This window comes from Crocodylus porosus, unplaced genomic scaffold (genome assembly GCF_001723895.1).
Source record: "Crocodylus porosus isolate Cpor-Errol unplaced genomic scaffold, CroPor_comp1, whole genome shotgun sequence".
NCBI classification, from domain to species: Eukaryota; Metazoa; Chordata; order Crocodylia; family Crocodylidae; genus Crocodylus; species Crocodylus porosus.
Window position 1 is genome coordinate 21,976,660 of NW_017728943.1, and position 19,712 is coordinate 21,996,371.

Below are 19,712 nucleotides of genomic sequence, written 5' to 3' on the forward strand. Positions count from 1 at the left end.
CCACCCATCTGCTGCATACGAAAACCATGTCTCTTACATAAAAATGCAGGACAGTGGCTGGGGCAAGGCTGAGTTGTGCTCACAGGACTGCCACAAGACAATTAAACTCTGCTAATGGCTTGCAACCCATTAGGTGTTGAGACAGTGGAGGGCTTGCGGTACCCAATACCAGACTCATGCCATAAAATAATAAAAGTGATTAGAATTGTTGGCAGAGTCCTGATGCATTCATCATATGCGTACCTAAAAAAGCCCTTTAAAGAAAGGCTGAGCCACTGAAGGCAAGGAAACTGCACGTGCACTTCAATTGACCTAGCAGCTAAAGAAAACAAAATACTAAATATACATCTTGAAAGAAACCTGTAAAAGCTGCATTGAGTACAGAGATCTTTCTGCATTTGACACCCTCACATTTCTCAAAAGAAGCATCCAATGTCACCCTAAAGGTGTTAGAAATGTCCAAACCATTCAGTGCACATCTAAAGTTATGAGCTACTGGGCACACTGGGGGTCTTGCTACATTTGGCTACGGCAGTGCTTGGACTCCTGGGTTCCTCCCCAGCCACAGGGCAGGAGTCCTGAGCTCTCGGACACCGGGGTTCTTTGGTCCTTGCGCCAGGAGGGGGTGGGAAGCCCAGACGCTTGGGTTCCCCATTGCCCGTGTCCAGGCTCAGCCCCTGCCCAGGGGCCACGTGTTAACAAGAAACACCCTGAGAGCCTGGTAATTCAGCACAGCCTCATCCTGATTGAAGCCCACCTTGAGGTACCTCCCCCCACCTTCTGGAGTGGACACCAGCAGTGGGCTGCTGTTCTGGCCCAGTGTTAATGAGATGCATGAACCTCATTAAGCTAATGAGGACCACGTAATGTCTCTGCCTGGGTCCAGCTGGAGGTCCAGCTCCCAGCAAGCCCCTCTCATCAGGATGTCATGTCATCCATGGGGACAGGCTGCTGATAGGACCCAGGGCCCATGTTAATGAAAGATGCCTCAGAGTCCACCAATTCATTAAGAGACAGCTGGAGCGATGGAGGTGGGCAGCCAATAGGACCTGGAGTCTGCAAACTAATTAAAAGGCATGTTTATTATGAGGAAGGCCCTTGGTTGGCCTAATAACCTCATTCTCATTCACACCCAACCCTAGGACCTCAGGAGAAGACACCACAGATGGAGATGGGCAGCTGATAGGCCCGTTTCATAGGTCCCATCTGAAGCTAACAAGGGTCACTTCATTAAGGAATGTAGATGGGCAGCCAATAGGACTCAGTCTACTCATTAAGGGGCCTCTCTCATTCACACCCAATGCCCACGGGTGGAAATGGGACATGGAGTCTGTGTGAAAACAGACCCATCAAACACTAACGAGGACTGGCTTTGCCCCCACAGAGACAACACCTAACAAGGCGGGGGTCAACGCTCAGGTGCTTTATTTCCGACATGGACAAGACCAACAGCAGCTACGTCCTCACAGGGCTACACTAACCCAGGGCCGGTACGGCCCCCTGCACAGGCAGTGGGGGTGGAGGAACCCGACAGCCATGTTTTTACATGGGGGAAAACCCAGCAGCCATGTTTCTGCACGGAGGGGGGGCACAGCCAAGGCAGGATGGTGTGGGGCTGAAGCCCCTAGGTTCGTGTACACGCACGCGCACGCACACGACAAGTACACGCGGAGACGGGGGGAGGGGGTCACGAAAGCCATGGGAGGGGGCAGGGGGGTCCTATGGCCCGGTGGGCTCAGTTCTCCTTAGAGAACATGTGGCTCAGCAGGTCAGCCACACGGTTGCTGTAGCCAAACTCGTTGTCATACCTATGGAGAGAGAAGAGGCACAAGTCTCAGCCCTGCCCCCCACCACATTCATCTTGCCTAAATCACATGCAATTAGCAAAACATGCCAAAAGGAGGGGGCATAATCATAGGGTAAATCAGCCATCATATAGTTTCATAGTTTGTAGGGTCGGAAGGGACCTGAGCAGATCATCTAGTCCGACCCCCTGCCATGGCAGGAAAGAGTACTGGGGTCAAACGACCCCAGCTAGATGTTCATCATATGCTAATGACCAATGTGGGGTTCCTCTTTCACCGATCAGGAGGCAATTAGCTATTGTAGACCACTAATGAAGGAGGGTTTGTTTATAACCATGTGCTAATTAATCTATATTGATTGACTCTATACAGGTAATATACAACAAGAGGGTTGTCATTCATGAGACTGTAATTAGCAACTGCATACTAACAAGGAAGGCACCTAAATGACACAGGTAATTAGCTATCAAAGGAAGGGGTTGTTTATCATATGGTACTGAATACAGACTGTTAAGGGGTTGGTAATGTATAATCATATGGTAATTAGCAATCAAATAATCATGTCATTAAATAATAATCATATGGGAATCCAAGCTTTGATGGTTAGGGAGCTGGGAGCCCAAGTTCATTGCTCTTTAGGGCAATTGGTAATTAACCCTGGGCTGCTTTGCATTGGCTCCACCCTGGCCCTGCATCTGCATACAACTCACTACTAATTTGCATATTAAATAAGGTATGGGGGAAACTGTTCTTTGTTAACCCTTGGCAGGTCACTGGGGGCGGGGGGCACAGAATTAGGTATAGTTAGAATTGATCAGCTAACAAGGTCTCATTAACCCTGGGCTGGTCTCTTGATGACAGGGCTCGTTGGGCCCAGGGTGAAGGACATCAGGGTCCCCTACCCATGGGGCGTCACCAGGAGACCCCTCCCCCTACCAGGGAGCCAGGACTCCTGGGGTCTCTAGATGGAGCCACACCCCCAGAGCAGGCTGGGAGGGTCCTGGGTCCAACCAGCTAGGACTCACCAGGAAATGAGCTTCACAAAGTTGTCATTGAGGGAGATCCCAGCCCCAGCATCAAAGATGGAGGAGCGAGTGTCACCAATGAAGTCCGAGGAGACCACCTGGGAGCGAAGAGGGGGGTGTGAGAGCCGCCACTGAGGCCAGGGGGTGCTGGATGCTGCCAGGATGGCTTAGAGGGGTCCCAGCCCCAGCAGAGGATGTCTGCCTCAGGTTTCCCCCACAAAAGACAGCATGGGTCACCCACAACACTTAGGACCTCAAACTCAGCTCAAGATGGCCACTCCAGGTTTAGCCACCTCCCCCTTCCCTCCAAGATGGCAGCTACAGGTTTCCCACCTCAACACAGAAACCAAAATAGCTGGCCCAGGTTCTCACACCCTCCCCAATCTCCACAACCCAAGGTGGCCACCCCAGGCTACCTCCCACACAGCATCCAAGATGGCCACCCCAGGTTCAACCCCAACTCCACAGGATGGCCACCCCAGAAAGCCTCCCATGCAATGCAAGACAGCTGCTCTGGCTCCCTCGCACACCCTACCCAAAATGGCTGCCCCAGGTTGTTCCCCCCCCCCCCGCCCCCACCCAAATCCAGGATGGCCACTCCTTGTTACCTTCCGCGCACAGCCCAAGATGGCCACCCCAGGCCCCTCACCTCATCCTCTGTGTAGCCCAGGATGCCAGCCATGGGCCCGTCGGCCGCCTTCTTCACAGCCTCCTTGATCTCTGCATAGGTGGCCGGTTTGGCCAGACGGCAGGTGAGGTCCACCACCGAGACATCGGAGACTGGCACGCGGAATGCCATGCCTGTCAGCTTCCTGCGCAAAACAGGCTGCACTCATTGGCTGCCCCCAGACCCTGGGGTACCCCTCCCACCCACCTCCACAGGGCTGCCCCCAACCCACTTGAGATAAATCAATCACCACCAAACCCTCTGGACAAGACGCCACCACTGGGAACAGGTCACATACTGACCACATATTAACGAGAAATGCCCTAGTCTTGGCTAATAGGTGCTCATTAGCAGAATGGGCCTCATGCCCATTCATAACATCTGGAAAGCATCCGGTACATCTGGAAAGGACACGGCCCATGCAGCTGGGTCCACCAATACTGGGTATGTATGGGTGAGGAACACGCCCACCTTAGCAAGCTAACAAGGGCTTCTTAATTAAGATCCCATCCGCCCCATACCCGTTCAGCTGCGGGATGACCTTGCCCACGGCCTTGGCAGCGCCGGTGGATGCTGGGATGATATTCTGGTGGGCGCCACGGCCATCACGCCAGGCCTTGGCCGATGGCCCATCCACAGTCTTCTGCGTGGCCGTGTAGGCATGAACTGTGGTCTGTGGCAACAGGAAGCCAAAGGGAATTAGGGGCCAAGCCGGTGCAGCACTGGGACCCCTGCTGGCCAGGGGTTGGCACAGGGAGTGGGGGGAAAACAGGTGGTCACAAGGTCTTACCATGAGTCCCTCCACGATACCAAAGTTGTCATGGATGACCTTGGCCAACGGGGCCAGACAGTTGGTGGTACAAGAGGCATTGCTGCAGGAGGACAGAGGTGTCACCTGCACTAGGTCAGGCTAAAGCCACGGGGCACCCAACCTGGCATCCCCACCCACCTCAATGGAGACATCTGCTCACGTCCCTCAAGGAAGCCTACCAGCCTGTTCTGAAGTAAGAGGCCACAATCCTCCTGCCTTCCCTAGCACTGGGGCCAACTGGTTTGGTGTTGGGGGACCCATCCCCAATACAGTGGCCACCCAACTCCCTCATGGCAGATAAAGATCTCACCTCACGATGGTCATGTGGGCCGGGTCATACTTGTCCTCGTTGACACCCATGACGAACATAGGGGCATCGGGGGAGGGGGCGCTCACCACCACACGTTTGGCACCACCCTGGAGATGAGTCTGGGGGAGGGCAGGGATGGGACACATGGAAGACATGGGGTCTGGTGGAAGCTCCTCCCCACCACAGATGGAGATGTGGGTCTGGCCCAGTTCTCCACTGCCTTAAAATTGAGGAAGGGGGACCCCAGGGGCCCAAGCCAGCTCTTGGGATGAGACATGCCCCACCCCCACCAGACAGACTCACAGAAGCCTTGTCCACGCTGAGGAAGACCCCGGTGGACTCCACTACGTAGAGCGCGCCAGCCTCGCCCCACGGGATCTCGCTCGGCTTCATGCTGCAGTAGACGGGACCTTGGTTACAGACCTCAGGGCAACTCAGCACCATGCAGAAAAGGACAGACCCAGGCAGTGATGCCTGAGGGGTCTCGTGCCACATGTGCCACCTGCCCGGACTCACCACTGGAAGACAGAGATCTCATTCCCATCCACCACCAGCTTCCCGTCCTCAGCCTTCACCTCCCCCTTGTAGCGGCCGTGAGTAGAGTCATACTTGAACATGTAGACCTGTGGCAGGGGGAGGAAGGAGACACCTTGAAGTTGCCCCTCCACACCATTTGTGGCCTCACCAAGTCATGGGAACTCCTGCTCCATTTCCTTGTGACCCTCAAGGGGTCCACTGACCAGCCTAGGAAGGCAATGATGGCTGCTGGGAGGGAACTCAGGTGACCAAGGGGCTGTAGACTTTGCTGACAGCCTCATACTCCAGAGAATATGACAGGAAGGTGCCAACATAGGGCCTGAGCCCACAACCAAGTTCAAACATCATGGGTGGAGCCAGCCACCACCCTGGCGTGGCACGGGGAGAGCCGAGTAGACCACTACAACACAGATTGCTGGGTTGGGGCTCCACAGAAGGTTCAAAACCAATGCTGTGGTCTCCTACGTGCACAAAAGGGTCACAGGCACGGCTACTGGCCAGCTGAGCCCCCTAAGTGATCTCAGCTTACTTGGCTGGACTAGCAGAGGGGGAAGAGGGCAGATCCCTCAGTTTGCAGGCAGGGGAACCCTGCTCAGATATAACCATGGCACAGATGCAGCAGTGGGTCCCAGGGCTGAAGCCTAGGAAACGCCCTGCAGACCACGATGGGTGTTCAAAGGTGGGGCACGTCCTCCAGGGGGTCACCTCCCAGGGGAGGAGAAGGTCCCAGGCAGGGTTTGGGGGGTGGCTTGGCCTTACCATGTAGTTGAGGTCAATGAAGGGGTCATTGATGGCCACCACTTTGAGTCCCTTCTGCAGGCAGGCACGGAGGACCAGGCGGCCAATCCGGCCAAAGCTGGAAGAGGAAGGAGTGGGGTTAGCAGCTGAGACCCAGACCTCCCCCGCCCTCATTCCAACAGGTGCTTAGAACCAAAGCCAGGAAACACTTCTGGGATCTGTGCACAGCCAGGCTAGGGGAGCCTGGACAAGTGACATCGCTGAGATGCAATTTGTACCAGTTCCCAGGGTTTCTGCTGGAATTAGGAGCTGCTGCCAGGCCAGCTCTTGCCTGCCCCAAGCTGCAGAGACCCTCTGCAATGGCTGCTTGGAGACAGTAGGCAGAGTTCAGGAGACTCAGACCCTGGTGTCTGTTTGCTCCATAGACCAGACATGTTGGTGCCACAGCAGTGCCCCAAGGGACAGTTGGGAGGAAACTGAGTCACGCCTGCTCAAAGCTACTGGCAGCTCCTGACATGTTTGCAATCAAGAGACAAGTGGAACAGGCAGCAACACCCCTGTTACGTCCCAAGTGAGGTGGGGGGTACTCCAGAGCCTGGAATCCCCTCCCCCATTCAGTGGGCAGAAGTAAGGGGATCCTGGGGGTGGGCTTACCCGTTGATGCCAACAGTGAGCTCCGACATGGCTGGTTCGGGGGGTTTTTCCACTGGCACTGGTGCCGGCTCCTCCGCCTTCTCAGGCTTGGGGGGTGATGGCGGTGATGGAGGTGACGGGGGTTTTGGGGGCGGTGGGGACTGGGGCTTCCTTGGCTGAGCGACCTCAAGTCTGCAGGCAGGGGTGGGGGGAGGAGAACAGGGGGTCAGTGCCCAGGAGGTCCAGAGATGATGATGGGGGAGGTCAGAGATCAAGGAGCTACAAGTGGAATCCTATGACTCCAGCTGACTTCCTGCCCTTTGGGCAGGGGGCTGGACTCAATCTTCGGAGGTTCCTTCCAGCCCTAATGTCTATGAAGTGGCCCAATCAGAGCAGCTCAGTGGGACCAGTAGCTTCTCCCAGCAAGCAGCGGTACCAATGTCGCCTCTTCCAGACCCCACAGACATTCCTTCCTGACCCACCCTTGAGCTTGGCCCCGACATGGGGGCTTGACATACAAAAAAATGCGAGGGCAGGACTTGGAGGTCAGCACGCCCGCCCGCCCCAGCATAGTGAGATGTTATATGTGGCTGTCCCCTGGCAGCTCCACCCCAGAGCAGCTCAGCACCAGGTGAGCCACCCCCCCAGCGGCTCTGCCCCAGAACTGGCTGCCTCTTGCCACCATTCCCCTCCAATGTCTGTGTAAAGGTCTCTCTCAGGCATCCACTGGGCCACCAAAACTGGACACTGCCTGTCTTCGTGACGATGGTGCCGATTAGCGAAGCTAATGAGGACAAGACCCTTATTATGCTGGAGGAGGCACATGCTGTCCCTATCTTGGTTGATGGCACAATCTGCCTAAGATCCAGTGTCCCACATCTCATTCTCTCCTGCAACCTGAGACTGGCCCGGCTTCTCCTGTGGCAGCGCCCAGGAGAAGGAGGCCTTGTTCTTGACTCCCACTAATGAATGCCCTTGCCTTCATAAACTGGTGCCAGGCGGGACCAAAAGCCAACAGGGGATCCGGTTGCATGGGGCCAAAGTGGAGGGTAGGAGCTGTGGGACCCAAACCATGATGATGCAGGGAAAGAGGCAGGTACATTCAACCATGGAGATATCATATAGTCCTGGGCCTCCACATCCCCTAGAGAGACCCAGAGAGAGACTGGGGGAGCAGCGAAAAAGGTTGGACAAAGGTAGGGAGGAAGATTACAACCCCTCTCCATGGCTGTGCACGTCTTTCTGCCCCACCTTGGACGCTGACGGTGGGAGGATAGTTGGCTAATGGAGAATTAGTAGAATTTGAGACCTCCACTGTGGCTAGAAGGGGGACTAGGGGATGAAAACAGAGGTCAGGCCAGGGGGCGAGGAACAACACACAGATTACAACCCTCTCCCACCCACCCATGGCTGCAGGGGTCTTTGCCCCTCAGACAGTGAGGGAGTGATACCTGGAAGGTATTGCAGAAATCACAGAATTTGGGACCTCCACCCTAGCTAGAGGGGGTGACAAAAGGTCAGTGGCTGGGGTGACAGCGACAAATACTAGAGGAACACAGTGGGGGGGGCAGAAGGGGAAGGGGGGAAGACTCAGGACAACTCCCACCCCATGTCCCAGCTGCCTATTCTCCCCTTTAAGACCCAGAGCAGAGCAGCCGTCCCTCCGGGGTCCCCCCACTCCTCCCCAGGGATTGGAGGGGGCAGGCTGTCCATCAACCAGGTGCCATCAGCTGCACTTACCTGAAGACCTTGACACTAACAGAGGATGCCATGGCGGCTCCGGGCCCTGCCTGCCTGCCTGCCTGCCTGAGACGCCGGGGAGCTGCTCTGTCTGCGGCTAAACACGCCGGCTCCCGGGAGCTTTTAAGCTGCTATGAAGACAAGGCCAAGGAGGGGGGTTTATTGGGGTGGGGGCAGCACTGGGGATGCCTGCAGAACGACAGCACTCAACCCCAGGGAGCTGGATGCGATCAGGGTAATAATCCCACCCCCCCGTCTTTTTTAAGCCAGGAGGATGCCAGATGGGAGCCAGAAACCAGTTTAGGTTGAGTCTTGTTAATTAAGGGGGAGCGAGGAAGCCCTCAGTGTGGCCCCTGGTTGGTTAAGTACCATCCAAGGGAGGCCCCAGCACCCACCGCACACACACGGGGATCTGCGGTGCCTGGGGAAATGGCTGAACACAGACACGCACTGCACATGGGGGCCCCAAGTACCCACCACACACTTCTATGTTGAACCCAAGCATCCAACTAGACACACACCACACAGAACCTAGGCGCCCAGGACCGGGGGGTGAGGTGGTCGGACACTCCCTCCTGAAGGCCCTTTGCGGCAGACAATTGCGGCCGTGGTTCCTGTCTGGGCAGAGATGACGACCCCTGGGGACCCCTGTGCAGGTGGGCAAAGGTGGCAAGGGCCCAACAGCCCCTTCCCCCCCAGCAGAGAAGCCAGACGCCTGGGTTGCACAGGGCCTGGGTCACTGTGACCTTGCACTGGAGCCAACGGAAAGCCTGGGTGGATGTCAGAGATGGACAGGGAAAACCCTCAGGTATCTGGGCTCCTGTGCGAGCGCCCTCCAACACCAGGATAGTCTTAATAGATCTCATGAGATTCCCCAGTGAGGGGACCAGATCCCTTCTGAAGGGCACAACCACCTCTCACGTCACCACCTAAGCCCCTTTGCAACCTGGGGCCCAAATCACTTCTCCTTTCCCAGCCTCTGCCTGGAGGGGAAACTGAGGCATGAGCATAGCCAAAAGCAAACACCATCCGCTGCAGCCATTGCATCCCCCATCCCACAGCACCGAAGCCAGGCATCTGGCCCTCCCCCGCCCATTCTGGCGATTGGCTGCTTTGTCCAGAATAAGCCCCTAAAGACATTGGCCCAGACCGAGGAGGCAGCTGGTACCAAGGGAGCATCCTTCTTCCCTGATCCCCTAGACGGACAGATGGACATGCGGGTGTGTATAGATTAGCTGCCTTAGACCCGGCTTTAGTCCCCCACTATTCCGGAAGCCAGAACCAGTACAGGTGGCAAAAAAAGTTTGCCTAGCAGCCCCCTAAATTCCCCTTCCCCTCCCTGGTACCCCTGTTTGGGGCAGCACTGAAGCCAGGCAGATGTCACCCCCCTGCAGGGACTGCCCATCCCAGATGCCAACACCGCACTGCAGCAGTGACGGTGCAAGGTCACTGCCTGCAGACGGGTGCCAGACTGGCACGTACACACAGCGCCTGCCCCCCCCACCACTGGTGCCCAGCAGTGCCCCTCCCCCTCAACCTGGAGAGGGGACCCAGGAGCTGGGGAACAACCTCTCCTTAGCCCCTTCCGCTGTAGTGGAAACATCAGGGCCAGTCCCCAGGACAGACGTGGGGGGGGCCGGAAATCCCATTTGTATCATGGGGAGAGATCCTGTTCCCACCCCACCCAACTGTTACATGATGAAGGGATTGGTTTTGGGGGCCAAACAGGATCCAAGCAGACTCCTCTAATTTTGGTCCCTGAGAAAAGGTCCAGGCACTGGTACCCAGGACTGATCCAGGTCCTGGGCTGAGCTACCTCCTCCCAGCTGGGGAAGGGGCAGCCTCTACCTTTCCCCATCCCAACAAGGCAGAGGGGCCTGGGTGATGCAGCAAAATGGATGGCAGCACCCCGCCCCCCCGGGAAGATCTCAAAGCTGGGTTTTATTTTAGGAGGAGGGAAACTGAGGCACAGAGATTCTGCTGCCTCAGGAGATCATGCTCCCCCTTTAAGTAAAGGGACTGGAAGGGAAAGGACTTGGGGGGGTAGATGGAGGCCCCCCCATTTCCACAATGCAGGTGAAGTGCATGATGGTAATCTCTGAGGGGGGCAGTGGAAGGGAATAAACCAGTTATCTCCTGCCTGCCCAAGTCTCCATCCTTGCCCCGGGGGTGGGAGTGGTTCCCACTCGGCCAGAGGGCTCTGCTGATTCTCAGGTCCCCGGGCCCGGGACCCACAGCCATCCAGCGTAAGGGGGTGTCAGAACAGCCCAGGGGCCTCACCGCAGCAGGGATAATACAGGAAGGTGGGGGGGTGCTCCTCTGCACCATTGTTTCCTCCCCTCCCCAGGGCACAAAGAGCCCTGCAGTAAGGGGAGGAGAGACCCTGGGTGGTCTTGGGGAACGCAGGTAGCCCTGCCCCTCCCCCATCCCATTGCAGGGCGGGGCCTAGCATTCGCATGACACCAAGGGATGTGGGATACAAGGTGAATCCCCATTTCTGGGAGGGGAAGGAGGGGATCCTCCAGCTGCACCTTCTAGAGAGATCCAAGATGCAAACAGGGGGGCTGGGTGTAGGGGGGCTCCTACCCCTCCAGGCTGCAGCCCCTTTCTCCCCTCCCCACACTCTATCCTCCGGAGCCGGCCAGTTTCTACCCCCCAAAAACACCAGTGCTCAATACCACCCCCGAGCCCACGCGCATGCGCACAACTGCCTGCACGTAGCCCTGGTCCCCCCTCCACACTGCATGGCTGTTCCCAGGCAATCAGACCCCACCCCCTCCTCATCTCCATCATCCCAGCTCATCTCACAGCCCCTCCACGCCCAATCCTTGAGTCAAGTTACACCCCTGACCCCAGCCTCTGCAGGGAAGCCTCCAAAAGCTCATCCTCCCCTCCTCCTGGAGCCCCCCACCGCCACAACAGGCTCCCAGACATGCCCAAACACCCACCCCCCTATGCCCCCAAATCCCCTCCCCTGCTGGGCCCCAAAAACCTCCCCAAGGCCAGGACCAAAGGCAGCCCCCCCAACCCACTTTTGGGGGGGGAAGGGATTGATCCAGCCCCCCGCCCCAAGACCTTTGCAATACAGTCCAGCCCCAGCCCCCTCCCCCATCAAGGACCTGGAAGTGTGACCCACCCAACCCCCCACATCTCCACACACCACGTATATTCCCGCTAGACCCCCAGAAGGCCCCTGCTCCCCTACACATCCCCACTGCCCCGTGGGGCCCAGACTCATCTCCCAAACGCACAGCGTCGCCCTAGGGCGCTGCCGCTGCCGCCCTTACCCGCGTTAACACCGTTAAGACGGCTGGCGTCGAACGAGAAGGACGGTGGCACCCAGCCACCCTTATATACCCCCAACCCCGGAGAACGCCCCACCCCTCCTGCCCCGCCGCTGGCCAATCAGGGGGCAGTGCGCGGGAGGCCTCCTTCCCCGCCCCGCCGCCTGGCACATGCGCAGAAGCAGGCCTCGAAACCGGGAGTAGCGGCGTGAGAAGGTTCTTTCCAACGGTCGAACACGCGCCACCCGCGCATGCACAGTGGCGGTCCGGAGCATCCTCGGGCGTCGTGCACCTGCGGCCCCCCCACAACCGCAAGGGATTCTGGGGAATGGAGTCCCGTCCCCCCACCATAGACACAGGCGCAGACATAAGACACGGCCTGGACCCAGAGTTGCGGGGGGGGGGGACGGACAGCGGATAGCCCCCCAGAGAACCGGGGTCCGGGCTCCCCCCAGCGGCGGGCTGGAGGGCACCCAGGCGCAGGCTATGCGGGCCGCACCATGAGCCAGCACAATGGGCACATGAATAATTAATGAGGCGCGGGGCTGAGGCCTAGTCTCCCTTCCAACCCTTTGACTAGGCCCCAAGGGGAACCCTGTCGCCATGGCAACCCCTGGCATAAGCTAGCACCCCCCCCCCCGGGAAGGGGGAGGGGCTGTTGTCCCTCTAGGCCAGCAGGTGACTCAGCAACACCATCCTGACACCAGGGCCCAATTACGGGGTGGGGGAGGAGGGCCCTGACCCCTGGCTCTTCTCCAGTTCCTGAAGGGCAGTGGGCAGCTACAGCAGGGAGGCAGGAGCCCACCACATGAAGCAGGGGGCTACATGTAGGAAGCCAGGACACTTGGACACCTAGGTTTTCCCCCCCACCCTCCTACCCCCCCAACCCTCTCTGTGCCCCTAGACTTCTCCATCCTTCGCCATGGACATGGGTGGGGGCAATCCTGGTCGAGGCCAGGGGCCAGCTCTGCCCTGTTGGGGGCGTTCGTACAGCACCAGCTGCAACCCCAATCCTGCCACACTGATCCTTCTTAGCACCGTGAGGGATAATCCTGGCATTAAAATAGCAGCAGACAAGGGGGAGGGGGGTGGAAACCACATGACCACCACGGCCCTAGGGGGTAGAGGAGGGGCAGCTGCAGGGGTAGGGAAGATAGCTGCCTCCTTCCCAAGTTTGGGAAAGAGCCCAGGCAGCCAGGCTCCCAGCATCAACCAGCTCTAAACCCTGCTTACCCCCAACCTGGGGGGGCAGAACCAGGTCCTGCAACCCCTCAGCCCCAGCAATCTCTGTGCATGGTGAGGAGGGATTTAATTTCGTATAGGCCAGGGTTGAGACGTGGCCAACTCTGAGGTGGAGTTGGGGGGAGATAGGGGGAATACTGCCAGAGGGGGAATACCCCCCCCCCCCCTCAGGCCTCACTTGTTTCTTTTGTATAAGATTTATTTCTTCTTTAAAACATTCCTTTTTTGTACAAATGACACATCTAAAAAAAACAAAAAAAACAAAACAGTAAGAACAGAGTGGGGCAGAGACCCCAGTCATCAGGGCCCTCAGGCCTCCCCCCCTCCTCCCCACGCTCCACTGCCTCCCACAGCTCTTGTCCCCCCACCTCCCACAGAGGGGATGGAACCCAGGCCTCTGGGCTTTACCCCTCCCCACCTACAACCCCACACAGAGGGGAGAAAATCCAGGTGTCCAGGCCAACGCACTCAGGCTACTGAGGGCAGGACCAAGCCCTCTGTAGGGGGGTAGAAGACAGTCCACAGGCCAAATCCTTGGTAAGCATAAAGCTGCTGAGGACTGGGCCTTGCGAGGCCCCCCAATATCCCTCCCCCCACCACTATGGGAGCCAACATCCACCAGCATTTGCCCATGGTGGGGGAGATACAGCGGGGGCGGGGGCCGGCAGGATCCAGGCGCTCACACCACCAGGCTCTCACGGCTCAGGGCCTGATTCTGCAGGGGAAACACAAAGTGGGGCGGGGGGGGGGGGTTGTTACTGGGTGCCAAGATGTGCCCAGCTCTGGGGTTAAGCAGCTGAGCATAATGATACCCAGAGATGGGAGCCAAGACTGGTACCACCTGACAGCTGACCCCCCCCCGCCCCCCAATGCACCCAGCTCTGAGGCAGAGTGGCCGCACAGAACGCCCCCCACTGGCTCCTTACCCGCTTCAGCCGGCGCTCAGCCCGGCCCCGGGAGGAGCTGGCTGACTCAGTCTCACTGTAGGCGGGAGGTGGGGGCGGGAGGGAGCGCCCACTTGACCCGCTGTCGCCATCATCCTGAGCCTTGCGCCGCAGCACCCCCCGCAGGAGCTCTGTGTCATAGCCCTGCCCCTTGGGCTCCCATGGGTTGGCCCTACTCCGGGGGTCAGGCTCCCACAAGTCGTCTCGGCTACGGCTACGGCGCCCACGGCGCTCCTCCTCCCGCCAATGGGGGGAGCCACTCTCATGGGGGCGGCCCCGGCCCTGCCTCTCAGGTACTGGGGACCAATCGCGGTCCAGGTCATCCACAGAGCGGGAGCGGGTGCGCCGAGTGGGGGGCAAGAGGCGCCTGCTCTCACTGCCTTCTTCCTCCAGGTCACTGAGAGGGGACAGGGGGCGCCCACGGGCAGCACGGCGCTGGGTGTCCTCATGCAGGGAACTGATCTCGCTCATGACCGAGGCTGTGTGTGTGGGAGAACAGGGAAACAAGGGGTTAAACAGGGCAGGGGGCATCAGGGGGTGCTGCACGGTGGCCAGTAGGGGGTGCCAGGGCTGCATTAGCCCAACTGGGGGCTGTGGTGCCCAATGGGGACCAGTAGGGGGCACCAGACCTGCTACAATTCCCATGAGGGCCACTGGGGGGCACTGGGTCCATTCTCCAGGCTGTTATAGAACTGAGGGGGCACTAGTGGGCACCATGCAGTAGCCAACAGGCACCCCCCAGGGGGCACCAGACCCATTGCCATGTCCCCTCTGGGAGCTGTTATGGCTGGGGGATGCACATGGGGATGCTGTGCATTGGCCAATGGAGACCCCCCCCAGTGGCATCAGCCCAGCTGGAGGCTGCAGTGGCCAATGGGAGCCACTAGGGGGCACTAGACCCATGGGGAGGAATAGCTTTGGGGGGCACATGGTGCTGCATGGCGCTCCTTGGGGAGCAGGTATTCACCCCTTTCAAGCCGACTATTGCCTGGACCAGGATGCGTGGCGTCGAAGTTGGCTAGCTCCTTCTCCATGTAGTACAGCACCCGCATGGAGTCGTCCTGCTGGTTGGCCTGGATGCGGTACCCACTGCGCAGCCCTGGCGGGGGCAGATGCAACCAGGTTTGGGGTGCGGCAGCTGCACAGAAGGGCCCTTTTACCGCCTCTCCTCCCTTCCACCCAGGCTTGATTTGGCTCCAGCAAGCTGTCCCACGCCAGTCGGTCTCCTATTTGCCCACCAGCCAGGCCAGACCCTTCTTAGTTTGCTCACCTTCTCCCACCACCCAGTGAGAGGGCTAGGAGCCATGTGTGATTGACAGCTATCCGTCAATACTGTACCTGAGCTCCCGGTGCTATGGGAGTCCTGCAGCAAAGGCACCTGGGAGCTGTGGCCACCAACTGCGAGGAAACCACATGATTAACAGAGGGTCCTGGCAGGTGTACGGGACCCGCTTTGGGTCAAATGGGGGAACCGAGATATGAGAACAGGAAGAGGACTCAAAGCAACATACCTGAGCTGGCACGGTCATAGTCGGCCCTGTAGCCGTTGTAGACGGGCCCCATGGGGATAAGGGTGGGGGGTGGCCCTGGCTTGAGGGCACCAGAGGGGCCGTAGAGGCTGGGCGCATAGGCACTTGGCGCGTAGACGCTGGGCACCCCTGAGGTGGCCGCCTTGCCTGCTGCATAGACTGGTGGGGGAGAGGGAGGGGGTGGATGGGCATCTGGTAGAGAACCCACGTGTCCGGGTGGTTGGGTTCCCCCCACACTGTTCAGACCCTACTAGGATACAACCCAGGCATCCAGGCTCCCATCTCAACCCTTCACTCCCTTCAAAAAGTTTGGAAAGAACCCGGGTGACCAGGCTCCCCCGCACTGGAATACAACCCAGGCGACCCACCCCCCCTACCCGCCCGGCACCGAGACAAAACCCAGGAATCTGGGTCCCACTGGCCCCCCGTACTCACGGGCCTCGGGACAGCAGCAGCGCTGGGGGCAGCAGGGGCAGCGCACGTAGCAGCAGCAGGTGTGGGGGCAGCACTGGCACCAGCACACACCCAGTGCCAGCACCAGTACCAGTGCACCCAGTGCCACCAACACCACAAACAGCCAATCTAGGGGGGACACAGGTGGGGGGGAGCATTATATTGCAGTGCCTCATCCCAGAGCCAGCTGCAGCTCAGCCCCCACAGTGCTTATGGGGCTGGGGGGGGATTGAGGCACTAGGCTTTGCACACTGTCCTCCTCCCCCCAGGCAGCCCTGCCTCTGTTTTCTCCCTACTTGTGGGGGGCACTGAAGTCAGAATAAACGGTGGGGTGGGGGGCTGCGAGCAGGGGAATTGGGGCCTGGGACATCTGGGTTTTCTGGGGTGGGACCAAGGAGCCCAAGCCCCCCAGATAGTAAGAGCCAAACGGCAGTGGGTACCTTGCAGGGGCCCTATCTCAATGCCTGGCAAGAGCTCGGAGGCCTCGGCTGACCAGCCTGTGACAGAGAGAGGGGGGTTCTGAGGGCGCAGAAAGAACCCAGGCATCAGGCTCCCCCACTTTCACCCCCAGGCCCCCTCCTCTCCAAGAACCCAGGCACCTGGGCTCCCTTGCTTAGCTGTGCCCCCCCAGAATGGCAAAAGCCCCAGGCATCTGCCCCCGCGCCCCACCTAACACCCAGGAGACAGGTGGGGAGGCAGGCTGGTGCCCTCTGGGGGTGGGACGCTGTCAAGCAGGGGTGAGTAGGGGAAGGCGTTAGGCTGGTCCTGCTAAGTCAGCAGCTCCTGCTCAGGGCAGACGCTGAGTCAGCGAGTCCCAAAATATACCCCCCTCCCAGGGGAAGGGGGGCGGGCAATGGAGCTGCCACCGCCCCCCCCAACAGCAGAGGCTTCTGGGTAAACAAACTCCCCACCCGGAAGGAGTTGCGTGATTGGCCACGAGCTGAAGGAGCCCATTTTCAGGTCTGTGCCTCAGTTTCACCAACTTAACTGCAAGCGGCCTGGGGGGAAGCCCATTAATCGTCATGCTAATTACTAATGAGACCCCTAACAAGGGGAGCACCAGGAGGCCCCCCAGTACAGCCCAGTTCAGACTGGCCGGCAACTGGTCCAGCCCAACATGTGCCCAGCTCTGGGGTGGGTAATGATCCTGCTGGGGAAAGAGGGGCAGAACTATGTGCTGCTAGGACCTCCCCCTACCCCCCTCAAGTGTGCTACCCTCCTGGAGAACCCAGGGGTCCGGGACCGGTGTCTGCCAGGAACCCAGGTGTCCTGGTTCCCAGAATCCTCTTGGAACTTGGGGGGGGGGGGGTAGAGGGCAGGGCTCACCTGGTGGGGGTTCCACAGACCCTGCCCCCGCTTACCCAGCACAATGAGTTCAGCATATGCCTCGTTGTTGCCCTGGAGATCCTGCGATGATGTCACAGTGCAGTAGTATACCCCGCTGTCACCCCAGGCCGTCTGCTCAATGCTCAGGTCTGCATCTGGGGGGCACAGGGGCATTAAGCACCCGGACAGCTGGGTTCCTTCCCCCCCACCCCATTGGCTCCCAGACCCCATCCCCAGTCAGAACCCAGGCATCCAGAATGCAGAGTGTGGGGGTCACCCTCTCAGGACCCTCCAGGCCCAGGCAGGATCAGGCCCACCAGTGCCAGACCAGTGACAATCACCAGAGCCCAGCCTGTCATTAACAGGCACTAATTATGCAAGTGAGGGAGGGGGAAAATTAGAAGGGGGTGCTCTGTGCCTCAGTTTCCCTACCTGGAATCACTGTCCCCACCTGCTTATAAGAAGCTATTATAATGCACTTAATACACCCATGGGGGGCATCACAACCCCCAGCTCCCGATTGAGAGCCCTGGGAGCTGCTATAATGCAGCTAATATGCGAGTCTGCCCAGGACCCCACTACCTGGCTTGAGATGGGGGCACTGCCATAATATACCTAATACAGGAGCGGACAATTATTTCAGGCAGAGGGCTACTTATGGAGTTTTGGCAAGCCATTGAGGGCCACATGACAGGCTGCCAGGGACAGATGAATATTAATTTTCTGAAATTTTTAGGGGCCCTGTGGGCCAACCAGAATGGCCTGGTGGGCCACATCTGGCCCACAGGCTGCATTTTGCCCACCCCTGACCTAATACACAAGTCCACCCAGGACCCCTCTACCAGGCTTGAGATGTATGACAGCAGTGCCCCATAGCCCATCTACAGAGGGTCACTTTGTGCCTCAGTTTCCCCACCTGGAATCAGTGACCCCTTGCCTCCCCCCCACCTCGCTCTGTGGAGCGGATACCGTAATATATCTAATATACCCCCAAGAGTCACCACCTTGACCCCGCTCTCCCTGTACCTAGGGTAGGATCCCAGACCCTACCATAATACAGGTAAGGTGACCTGGATTTATGACCAGGACTAACTGCTGTACCTGACATTTTTGCATTACCACGAAGCACCTAACATGCAAACAGACCAAATTGCTTTACGCCTGGCACACACCACGCTCCCCCTTCCTCTGGGCACTACCATAATATGCCTAACATGACAGCACTCAAAAAGGCACAAAGGGGTTCTTTGGGCATTACCACAATACCTCTAATACAATGCAGGAGTATAAGGGGTGGGGGGAGCAGCCCCTGGGCACTACTATAATCCACCAAATAAGTGGCCCTTCCCCACCGCACACTTGTGTGCTACCATAATGCACCCAATATGCAGGCAGTCCAAAGGATCCTCCACTTGAGAAGGTGGTTTCTACCATAATACACCTAATATATGAGCAGTTCCAAAACCCCTCCCCACTGGGGGCACATACTGTTGGTGATGGTGATGCGCCGCCCCTGGTAGAAGTCGCCCAGGGTGACTGCGTTGCCCTGCTTGGTGGCCACAACCCGCACAGTGCGGACGGTATCCTGGCACTCCACATAGGGGTTGTAGCCGGGGATGTTCTGCTGCAGCTGGTCGGTGAGCTGGCTCTCCTGGCTGCTGGGGTTGAAGGCATTGGCCAAGCGGCTGCGGCAGTAGGATTTGTACTTCCAGGTGACAATGGGGGGCTGGGTGGCCGAGGTCTGGTAGTTGCACTGCAGGGTAGCTGGCTGGAAGAGGATCACCACATTGAACGGGTTCAGCACTGTGACCTGCAGCCCAACGGCAGGGCCTAGAAGGTGGGATGGAAGGGGTTAATGGCAGGGGGAACAGGGTCAGCAGGACAGCATCTAGGACCCAGCCCTCCCCAGCTTCCATAAACCCGATGCCCCAAAATGCGGCCACTTCCGGTGTGGCCCAGCCGGGGCAGTGCCCAATGGCCCACAATCCAGGTCATGACGTGAGCAATGTTCTCTCGAGGTACGGCACAGTTCACCTCTGTGGGTGGAAATCCAGGCCACCTATTACTCCAGGAAACAGGGCCAGGACTCTTGGGTCCCCACCCTGGCAGGAGACAGGGTTGGGGGGTCCTGGTTTCAGTGCCTTCCCTGGGCATTTGGGTTCCCAGGGGCAGGGAGATCCAGGGTGGACAGGAGGGCCCTTCCTGCCCTTCCTCCGTCCTTCCTGGCTTTTGTCTGTCTGTCTCAGCAGGGCAGGAAATGGCTCCCCCCGCCCCAACCCCCACCCTAAGTGAGTTTCTTCAGCCCCTGGGCTCCAAGATTGGGGTGCCCGACCTGTGCCCCAGGGTGGAGTAGGACCCCCCCACCGCCACAATGTTAACTCACAGGGCGTGGGAGGCTCCCAGAGGCCCTGAAACCCAGGGCCGTGGGAAAGGTGAGGGCCAGGCCAGGAGCTATTCTGGGGCCCTGCCCATGCCGCTTCTCGTGGCCCCGGCAGGGGAGCGGCCAGGCAGGGAAGCAGGCGGCAGGACTGGGGAGAGCCGAGGAGTGCTAGTCCTGGGGACTGACAGTACCCCCCAACCCAGGCCTACAAGCGATGCCCCCTAAGGGACACTCCCTGGTTAACCCCACCCCTCAGCTGCCCCTCTCATCCCCCCAACCCAAGCACCC

The 19,712-nt window shown here is 58.8% G+C and overlaps 2 protein-coding genes across 4 annotated transcripts in view; both read right to left on the bottom strand.

Annotated features, from left to right (window-relative positions):
• GAPDH (glyceraldehyde-3-phosphate dehydrogenase) overlaps window positions 1-11,604 on the bottom strand; it is a 48,195-nt gene extending 36,591 nt beyond the window's left edge. The window contains exons 1-11 of one of the 3 annotated variants that reach the window (XM_019548942.1): window positions 11,554-11,604; window positions 6,548-6,718; window positions 5,915-6,011; window positions 5,135-5,241; window positions 4,922-5,012; window positions 4,619-4,737; window positions 4,288-4,369; window positions 4,019-4,170; window positions 3,480-3,642; window positions 2,831-2,928; window positions 1,402-1,808 (exon numbers count right to left, since the gene is read on the bottom strand). In XM_019548942.1, the coding sequence (XP_019404487.1) occupies window positions 1,736-1,808; window positions 2,831-2,928; window positions 3,480-3,642; window positions 4,019-4,170; window positions 4,288-4,369; window positions 4,619-4,737; window positions 4,922-5,012; window positions 5,135-5,241; window positions 5,915-6,011; window positions 6,548-6,576 (1,011 nt within the window). In that variant the 5' untranslated portion in view covers window positions 6,577-6,718; window positions 11,554-11,604 and the 3' untranslated portion in view covers window positions 1,402-1,735. Of the gene's footprint in view, window positions 1-1,401; window positions 1,809-2,830; window positions 2,929-3,479; window positions 3,643-4,018; window positions 4,171-4,287; window positions 4,370-4,618; window positions 4,738-4,921; window positions 5,013-5,134; window positions 5,242-5,914; window positions 6,012-6,547; window positions 6,719-8,266; window positions 8,398-11,553 lie in introns of those variants that run through there. The other 2 variants (XM_019548939.1, XM_019548940.1) reach the window with 2 other exon arrangements.
• Window positions 11,605-13,045: 1,441 nt separating this feature from the next.
• LSR (lipolysis stimulated lipoprotein receptor) lies at window positions 13,046-18,887 on the bottom strand (the record flags this gene model as incomplete). The annotated part of the gene is made up of 9 exons (XM_019548943.1): window positions 13,046-13,507; window positions 13,719-14,215; window positions 14,704-14,835; window positions 15,075-15,134; window positions 15,248-15,424; window positions 15,701-15,847; window positions 16,159-16,215; window positions 17,080-17,199; window positions 18,533-18,887. Coding segments are annotated over 9 exons (1,581 nt in total), but the record flags the coding sequence as incomplete, so codon positions are not given.
• Window positions 18,888-19,712: the final 825 nt, after the last annotated feature.